General features: G+C 43.3%; 1 protein-coding gene across 1 annotated transcript; it reads left to right on the plus strand.

Annotated features, from left to right (window-relative positions):
- LOC109838242 (dehydration-responsive element-binding protein 1B-like) lies at window positions 1654-2431 on the plus strand. The gene is made up of 2 exons (XM_020406698.1): window positions 1654-1877; window positions 1926-2431. Exons 1-2 carry the CDS (start codon window positions 1654-1656, stop codon window positions 2122-2124), a joined length of 423 nt encoding a protein of 140 aa, XP_020262287.1. The 3' UTR covers window positions 2125-2431.

The following is a 9986-nucleotide window of genomic DNA, read 5'->3' on the forward strand; positions in this document are numbered from 1 at the left end:
GTGAATTTGTTTTACTTCATACTGGACGCAACAAGTGGGACATTTGGTTTGGTTGGTGTCAGCTCAGTTTTGGAAAAATTTCGTAGAGGTGGAGAATTGTAGAAATGACGAAAACATTGGAGAAGATCAGGAAATTTGATGCAGACAGACATTTGGGTGCTTGCCGGTTGACCGCGAGCTTTGGCGCGGTCGACCGCAAACGTGCACGACTACAGGGTGTTTTTCGATTTTCTGGCCGGTCGACCGCGACGTCAAGTACGATCGACCACGGACCTTGTAATGTATTTTTGGTTTTTACTGTTTTGTCCAGTCGATCGCGACAATTTCGACGGTCGACCGTTTTGTCCAGTCGACCGCGACAATTTCGGCGGTCGACCGCCAGTCAGGTTTGGGCCTGATTTCAGTTTCCTATTCTGTTTGGAATTGTTGTTTGATATAAATAACAACCACGTTTTAGGGTTTCTTTGGAGAAGTATTGGGGATATTTGGAGCACAGAAAAAAGATTTTTCTCGAGCTATTGGTTAGGGTTATTGTTTGAGAGATTGAGAGCTTTGTTAGTGAGATTAGTTGATTTTTTTGAGTGATTTATAATCTCAGTTTGTACTCTCCTTCTCTATTTGTGAAAACTCATCTCTTTCTTGCCCCGTGGACGTAGGCAACTTGCCGAACCACGTAAAATTGGTTGTTTGTGTTTGTGCCGTTATCTTGTATTGTTTGGCTTTTTCTCTCGGCGTTTAGTTTAGTTCTTTAAAGCATAACGATTGGTGGCTTCCACGCACAACAATTTGTTTTCTATAAACAGAGACTAGGGTTATTAATATCGTAAAAGGAAGGAAAGGGATCCAAAAGAAAGAAAAGACCAGCGGTCAAAGACTATCAAAAATATTGGACAATATTTAATTAGAAAAAAAAATGTGAAAACAAATCTCTATAGAAAATCATATACAGAAGAAGAAACTTTTACAGAAAATAAATTATTACAAACAGTGAAAATATAATGACGAAAGTCATTGAATTAGTACAAACTAGATGATTGTCACTGTTTTTTTTTTTCTTTTTAACGACTAGAGTTAGAATCTATTCATTATTTAACAATGATTTTGATTTTTTTTTATAATTAGAAAGATTAACTCTTAATCCATCTAAATAGAAGTATTAATAAACCCATCATTTTGAGGGGTTAACTCATTTTAATCCCTCTAGAGAGGTTAGTTTAATCCTTCTATATTTTTTATATTTGACAAATTATAAAGAGTTAATTTATTTTAACTATTATATAATTTTTTTATTTTTAACGGATTAAGAAAGAGTTAATTAAGTCTACTTAACCTCTCACTTGACACCTTACCAAAACATAGCTCAGGTTTCAAGAATCCACCGCCCGACAAGAATCAAAATCTTACCACCTCCAGTCCCTCTCGGACCTGCCCTAATTTCCACATGTCCTCTCCCTTTCCCTCCACGTTATATGACATGTGCTTTTTACAAATAAAGCGACTCCAGTTTCCCACGTGCGCAACCATTTTCTCCTGTTCACACTGCCACGTGTCCCTCAAGTTAGCTCGAGTTAGACTCAATAACACCTCTAGCTCCCCTTACAAATAGTCACGTTCACTCGAAGTAACTTGGTCCACAACTTCTTGCATGTCTCCATGGAGCTTAAGCTAGAGCTAGAAGAACCCTCAGTGCTCTCCTTCTCCTTCAAGCGCAAAGCGGGTCGGAAAAAATTTAAGGAGACCCGGCACCCGATATACCGTGGCGTCAGGGAGCGCAATGGCGGAAAATGGGTATCCGAAATCCGAGAGCCCGGCAACAAGCACCGAAGAATTTGGCTCGGCACGTTTGCAACTCCGATGATGCCCGGCACGGGCGTATGACTGGCGGCCATCGCTTTAAGAGGGGAGACGGCGGATGTTAATTTTAGGGATTCTCGGTGGGCGTTGCGAGGCGAGGTCGAGGTCGCCGGAGGAGATAAGGAGGGCGGCGGTGAGGCGGGGATGGTGGAGAGGGAGGGGGAGGGAGGGAGTGTGGATGAGGAGGAGGTGTTTAATATGCCAGGGTTGGTGGATGGGATGGCGGAGGGGATGATGCTGACGCCACCGCGCATGAAAGAGGGGGTTTGATTGGGACGGTGAGTGGTCGGGGAATTTGGACTTGTCGCTGTGGACGCTTTAGTTAACGGAATTTTTATGGCGCCTATTTTTTTCTTTTTAATCTTTCTCAGCGGAAGTTTTTGTTTCGTTAGTATCGTGTGTTATTGTTAAAGATCCATGCCCACCGTATACTTATTCAAAACATATATTCTTTCCTGTAGTATGGGATAATTTAGAAAAATACGGTGTAATTATTATTTTACAAAACACATTTCTCTCTTTTAGTCATGTAGTGTGAGAGCAGTGTGGAAACATGCAGTGTTTGTAGAAATTGGCAGTTGATATCTCAGAACAGACAGTTGACAGGTTGGCGGTCGACCGTGGCGGTCGACCGCGTTCGTGCACAGAAGGCACTGTGCGTCTGGATTAGTGGCGGTCGACCGCGACGGTCGACCGCAGAAGTTTCTGTTTTTCGCGGTCGACCGTACCGGTCGACCGCCGCTGCGGTTTTGAGTTGGGCCTGTTTTCAGACCCGCTTCGTTTTGGATTTGTATAAATACCCATTGGGTGTTTTTTAGGGTAAGAGGAGCAGGAGATTTGAGCTGTTGAAAGGGGTTTTCTTTGGGCTTCTATTCTAGGAGCAATTGGAGAGATTAAGAGTTGATTTGTTGAGGGTTTATGAGAGATTTGTAACCTTAGTTTGTTCCTCTTGATTTCTAATAGTGAAAACTCCCCCCTCCTTGCCCCGTGGACGTAGGCATCTCGCCGAACCACGTTAAAACTGGTGTTATTGTGTTTGTGCTATTGTTTGGTGTGTTTGTTCATCTCTCTCGGCTATTTGGTTGGATCTCGGCATAGGGGATTCTCCCCAAGAAGTGGTATCAGAGCTCCGGGCTGGGCTTTTTGGAGGTGTAGATCAGTTGGGAAGTTTATCTAGAGCTTCGGTTGGTGATAAAGATAGAATCTTTGTGGTAAAAATTCTATCTTTGGTCAATTTTGGATCTATTTCTTGTTTGTTCCGCAATTGTTTTTGGGTGCTTTGAGATATATGGCCGGGAAAGATAAAAGTGGGGAGGGAATTCTTCTAGTGTGAAGACCGTCCAAAGTTTAAATATCCATTCTATGAAGATAGATGTGGAGAAGTTTGATGGCACAAATAATTTTGGACTTTGGAGATGCGAAGTCTTGGATGTGCGTAAAATTTAGAAGATACGTTGGAGTTGGACAGGAAACCGGACGACATTGATGAGAATGTTTGGAAGAAAATGAATAGAACGGCGTGTGGTGTGATTAGGTCTTGTCTTACCCAAGATATAAAATATGATGTGATGAATGAGACTTCAGCAAAGAAGATTTGGGAAGTCCTAGAGGGCAAGTATTTGACGAAGAGCGTTGAAAATCGTTTGCATTTGAAGAGGAGGCTTTATCGCTTCCAATTGAAGAAGGGGACATCCATTAGTGATCACATGAACCACTACACGAAGCTACTTGTAGATTTGGCGAATGTAGATGTCATTATTTGTTGTTATTGAGTTCCTTGCCCGACGAGGAATATGAGACATTCGTCCTCACTCTTATTAATGGGAAGGTATCTCTTTCATATAGTGAGGTCACCGTGGCCCTTGTGAACTATCAACTTCGTAAGAAGGACAAGAAGACTTCTATTAAGCCGGTTGTGGGGGTATTGGTTACAAGAGATAGAAGTCCAAACCGTGGTAGAAGGTCACAGTCTAGAGGGGGGCATCCTGCAGTTGGTAGGAATCAGTGTGTCTTTTGTAGAGAGGATGGACATTGGAAAGCCGAATGCCCAAAATTGCAAACCGGGAAGAATAAGGGAAAAGCTATTCAAGCTTCAGAGGTGAATGTTGCCAAGGCTAGTGGCGACGTTTCAGATTCAGATTCTTCGGGCTATTCATGCCCACCTCTTCCGTCAGTTGGTGTGGCCGACTCCACCGAATGGATATTGGATTCGGGTGCTACTTACCACATATGTCCTAGAAGGGATTGGTTCTCCAGTTTTCAGGAGTTGGAAAGAGGGGATGTTGTATTTATGGGTAATGATCACAGGTGCCCTATTGGTAGTATTGGTACCGTTCGGATTCGGATGAGTGATGGGATGATTCGGGAGTTGGTTGATGTGAGGTTCGTTCCTCAACTGAGGAAGAACATTATTTCACTTAGGGTATAGGAGGCAGCATGCTATAGGGTGACCTTGGCGGATTCTCACATGAAGGTTACATTAGGGTCCTTGATTGTGATGAAGGGCGTCAGGAGGAGTAACTTGTATTATCTGCTTGGGAGCACGGTGATTGATAGAGCGCTGACGACTTCTTTGGTTAGACTATGGCATTGGTTGGTGCTGGGGTATATTATTGGTTATGCCGTGCATAGGTCGTTGAGGAGTGCTATGACCTACAGATTGAAGTCCTGTGAGCACATTGGGATGAGCGAGGAGACCAAGGTGGAGTTCAGCACTTCTATCCATCGATCGAGTGCTCTTATTGGAGGTGTTCAGTCAGGCATTGGGGGGCCTTCCATGGAGGCATCATTGGGAGGTAATCGCTATTTTGTTTCCTATGTTGGGGATTGTACTAGGCATTTATAGGTTGCAACCAAGTCACGTTGGTCTGAAGCCCTAGTAGTCCGCGACAGTGCAGAGAGGTTACCTGTCGTACTAGTTCTAGTAGGGATTCTTTCTTGTATTGGTGCCAAGCTCATGGCAGTTGGAGACACTTCAGAGGAGAGGAGACAGTAGGGCGACGTGATGAGATGGCGGATTTAGTGGGCTGTTCTTTTTTGGAGGAGAATCGGTGTTGGTTGTCGAGCAGTGGATCTGGTATTCAGGCTCCGACAGGTTTGGGCCATCTTATAAGGTTGTCGACTGCTGCGTTAGATATTGTTGGATCTGGTGGAGCTACTTAAGATTTTAGTTAGCGTCGGATATTGGGCTACCCAGCACGTAGCCACATCGTGGATGTGAGATTGGATCCGATTGCGCATTTGGGATTCAGAGGCTCTTTTGGCTATCAGTTGAGGGCTTCTGAGTTTGGTCTGAGTAGGTATGTCACTTTGGACTCTCGGCAGGTAGAGAGTATTGATCAGATCAGTGGGATATCGCAGCGGGTGGAGGTTGATGCTACTCCACATCGGGTGGAGCTTATTCCACATACTCCAGGTCATTTTGCATTAGTTTGGATTCCGGCTGAGGTGACACAGTTTGGAGATCAGATTGTTCAGGATGCAGATAACGAGTTGTTTGATCCGTGTGCAGCTGGTGGATATAGCTTGGATATGGCCATTGGTTCACCTCAGGTGGAGGTGTTTGAATCTCTTCCCATAGATGATGAAGAGCTCCTTCCTACGGGTGACGACACAACGAGACCCGAGGAAGGATATGTGGATGCAGATACCGACCGAGGGGAACTCGATGCTGGTTTGCCCTGCTTCCTTAATTTTCCTTTCTCCATTCTAATTAGTATAAACAGCAGCTTTTTTTTTTCATCGAAATGGCTATTGTCACTTTAGGTAGGACAGCCGGTGATCATGAGCCACCAGCTCCTACACACGTTGAAACATGTGATAGGCCTGCGCATGTTCGACCCGTTGGCCCTCGAAGGGTTGGTGCCCTGAAGAGGAAGAAGACCGGTGGAGGTTGATGCTACTCCACATCGGGTGGAGCTTATTCCACATACTCCAGGTCATTTTGCATTAGTTTGGATTCCGGCTGAGGTGACACAGTTTGGAGATCAGATTGTTCAGGATGCAGATAACGAGTTGTTTGATCCGTGTGCAGCTGGTGGATATAGCTTGGATACGGCCATTGGTTCACCTCAGGTGGAGGTGTTTGAATCGTTTTAGTATGGGACTGTTGGTGATGCTGTTAGCCGCACATTGGATGTTGATATTGGTGAAGAGTTAAGGACTCTTCTTTTGGATTGAGGGCCTTTGGAGGCCATTTGGTGAACTATGTGAAGGCTTGATTCCTTGGAGAGGATACGTAGGCAGTCAGTTTTGATACAGCCGATTTGGTAAGTAGACACCTTTGGTTTGGGGTGAGTGTTCGCACTCCCGTTTGGATCTCGATATGTTGTGGATGGGGTCCGTTGTCATGGGTCCGTTGCCATAGCGTACTGGATGCAACAAGTGAGGCAAATTGGTTTGGTTGGTGTCGGCTCAGTTTGGAAGAATCCTCGCCGATGTGGAGATTTGTAGAAATTGGCAGTCGATGGCTCAGAACAGACAGTTGACGGGTTGGCCGCGTTCGTGCACAGATGGCACTGTGCGTCTGGATTAGTGGCGGTCGACCGCGACGGTTGACCGTAGAAGTTTCTGTTTTCGTGGCGGTCGACTGCCACGGTCGACCGCAGATGTTTTTAGACTTTGGGGCTGTTCTGGGATTGAGGGCGGTCCACCGTGGTGGTCGACCGCGATTGATCGCGATCGACCCCCACGGTCGACCGTCGCAGCGGTTTTGGGCTGGGTTCTATTTTTTAGACCCGTTTTGTTTGGGATTGGTATAAATACCTAGAGAGTGTCTCTAGGGTTTGAGAGCAGGAGATTTGAGCTGTTGAAAGGGGTTTTCTTTGGGCTTCTATTCTAGGAGCAATTGGAGAGATTGAGAGTTGATTTGTTGAGGGTTTATGAGAGATTTGTAACCCTAGTTTGTTCCTCTTGATTTCTAATAGTGAAAACACCCCCCTCCTTGCCCCGTGGACGTAGGCATCTCGCCGAACCATGTTAAAACTGGTGTTATTGTGTTTGTGTTATTGTTTGGTGTGTTTGTTCATCTCTCTCGGCTATTTGGTTGGATCTCGGCATAGGGGATTCTCCCCAACAGTGTTAGTTTTTTTTTAAAGAGCTATGTATGAACAGTAGAGTTGTTGTGAATCACCTACATGCTTCGTGTAGGATGATTAGGGAAGGGGATTCCATCTAGTATTTGGATCCTCTCCATTACAATAAAAAAACAATAGTCGAGAGGTTGCAATCTTATTAATACTCGTTGATTTGTCTAGTTAGTTGTTATTATTCATTCTAAATCTAACGTTCATCATACTCTCTGAGAATTATACTCAATTGAAGAAAACGTACCTGAAGAATCGAAGGCTTGGAGAGGCGAGGGCAAGCTCGCCTGACGCGGTCGAGGAGGTCGCCTGTGTGGAGAGGCGGTCGAGGAGGTCACTTGCGTGGAGAGGCAAGGAGCTCGCTTGACGCGGTCGAGGAGGTCGCCTACGTGAAGAGGCGAGGGGGAGCTCGCCTGTGGATGAATCTCGCCTGCGGGCGTTGGAAGATCGCCTGATGTCGCCTGATGGAGCTCACCTTCGGACGAGGAGGTTCGAGCTCGCCAAAAGAAATCGAGCTCACCTATTGATGAACCCCCTAGAGCTCGCCTGCGTGGAGCACTCACCTGCTGGTGGAAGCTAGCTGTAGCGTAGCTGGAGGCTCTAGCTCGCCCTAGGGTTTCCCTATAAAAGGGAAACCCTGATCACGAGATCAATTGAGCTGAGCCCTCTTGCGATTTTAAGAGGAGAATTTCCTGTGGCGGCGGTTGAACTTCTCAAGGGTTTTGAGAAGTTAATTTTTCGGTTAAGAAAACTTAGCTACAGTGAAGAGAAATTGAGCGGTGATTAAAAATCACACGCGGTATTTTGAGAGATGTCAAGTTTGAGATCTTCCTTGTTTCAAGCTTTGTAATTTCTTGTGGTTAAATAAGAAATTATTTGTGCGGCTCCCGTGGACGTAGGCAAGTTTGCCGAACCACGTAAATCTATTGTCTCATCTCATTTACTTATCATTTTATCTGTGTATTCGTTATTGCTTGGATTGGTTAGTTTTGAGTTTTGGCTTAAACTCAAGCTAGGTTATTTTCTCTCGGGATTGTTTTAGCTCCCGCGGCGGTGTGGGCGTCCCTCGCTCCCAACATCAATTCATAATTTGCATCCAAAAACAGATCATAGCCACCAACTAAGTAAATCAATAGTTATGTAAATCAATAGTTGTTAATAAGGTTATAGTCTATCCATGCTCTTTTGATAGTGGAAATGATCTGAATCTATCCAACTAAGTGACCAATATAGAGACACTCTTTTACTTACTACCCAACATTCGCAAACTCAGCAAGGTCGTTAGGGGCATACATGGAAGATTGGATCTCCAGTATGCAGATCTTCGATAGGCACTCCAACAGTCAAGTTATAATTAAGGGTGGCGATTGGGCCGGTTTGACCCACAATCTACTATGCCAACCCATTTTGAGTTAGGTTTGACCCAATCCTTAACGTCTGATCAGGTTTTACCGGGTTTGATCACAAAATAGTCTGAGTACGAATCTATTTCTAAGACCCAGTCTTGAATTCAAACCTAGTCTACAAACTCGACCCAGCTCGAACGGACCAAAGCCTGGACTGAGCCCGAACGTAACTTACACTTAATGCCTACGTTGACATTAGTTACTAATTAATGACTAAATTAGTTGTTAGTAACTAAATTACATAAATAACTATTTAGCAATCTAAAAAATTAGTAACATAGTTAAATGTGCAATTTTTTCAAGCAAGTAATTGATAGATTGAGTCCAAAAGCTTCCTCAAAATCCTAGTCAATAGGTCAAAATTCATGTTAATCAAATTTTAAGAAAAGAGCCAAAAGAATAAAAAAGTAAGAAAATAAAAATAAAAATAGTGGGTTGCGCTGACCCACCCAGGTCAACTCCGATGGGCCGAGAGTAAGCCAGGTTGAGTTGTGTTCCTAGCTCGGATACCTGGACTTTGATCCGACCCAGCATTAAACTTGGCCCGGATTGACCTGACCCAGATCAGTCCAGAGTAGGAGGGCCTGGTCGCGGTCGGCCCAACCCGGCCTAGTCGCTGTTCCTAGTTATAATCCCTCTTAGGAGAGTAATAAATGCAGAAGAATAAGACTCCGTTTGGCAAATGGTTAAGGAAGAGTGGTTAAAGAGAATGATTAATGTACTTAGCCCATTAATTCGATAATCTGAAGGACTAAATTATTAATTCGTTAAATAAGTTTTATTTTAGCTCTTGTGATCAGTTTTAGTGTTTGGGAATAACAATGATTTTGACTATTTTTTTATAATTAGAAGGGTTAACTCTTAATCCTTCTAAATAGGAGTATTAGTAAATCCCTCATTTTGAAGGGTTAACTCATTTTAATCCCTCTAAAAGGGTTAGCTTAACCCTTCTATATTTTTTATGTTTGGCAAATTATGGAGAGTTAACTCACTTTAACCCTTGTATAGATTTTTTGTATTTGGCGGGTTAAGAAGGAGTTAAGTCTCCTTAACCCTTCACTTAACCATTTGCCAAACGGTACCTATGAGCATAAATGCGGTACAAAAACCCAGGCACCGTTAGATCCTCTTTATATAGGCAATTGTGTGAATCCAAATCCAATATTTGATAGATTGTTGTTAGGTATTGCTCATGTTATTGCAAAATTATATTTGCATTGCAAATTAAATATTTATTTGCAATTATAAGATGAACTATGTTCTCTAATGTGTTGGAATCAACAAAAACATGACGTTATATTAAATTTCACTTTTTTAATTATATGACACAGTGATTTGCAATCCTCGTCGCGGCAAGGCTTCAACAAACAGTACTTTTTCCTACAAAATGAAATGTAATCATATTATACATTTCTCAATTACATTCTTTTTGCTGACAAGATATTAAAAACTTAGTTATATTGTGATATTTACTGTTGCAATTCTATTTCCTGTCAACAAAACAGTGTCCTTGACGATATGAAGATGGATTTTGTATTTAGCATCTAGCTAGTTAATAAAGTGAACTATATGAACTCTTAGATGTGAAAACGGAGAAGAAATTGAGGAAAAGAATTGAGAAAAATGTGAAAAATAAGCAAGA

Source organism: Asparagus officinalis, chromosome 4, assembly GCF_001876935.1.
Source record: "Asparagus officinalis chromosome 4, Aspof.V1, whole genome shotgun sequence".
NCBI lineage: Eukaryota > Viridiplantae > Streptophyta > Magnoliopsida > Asparagales > Asparagaceae > Asparagus > Asparagus officinalis.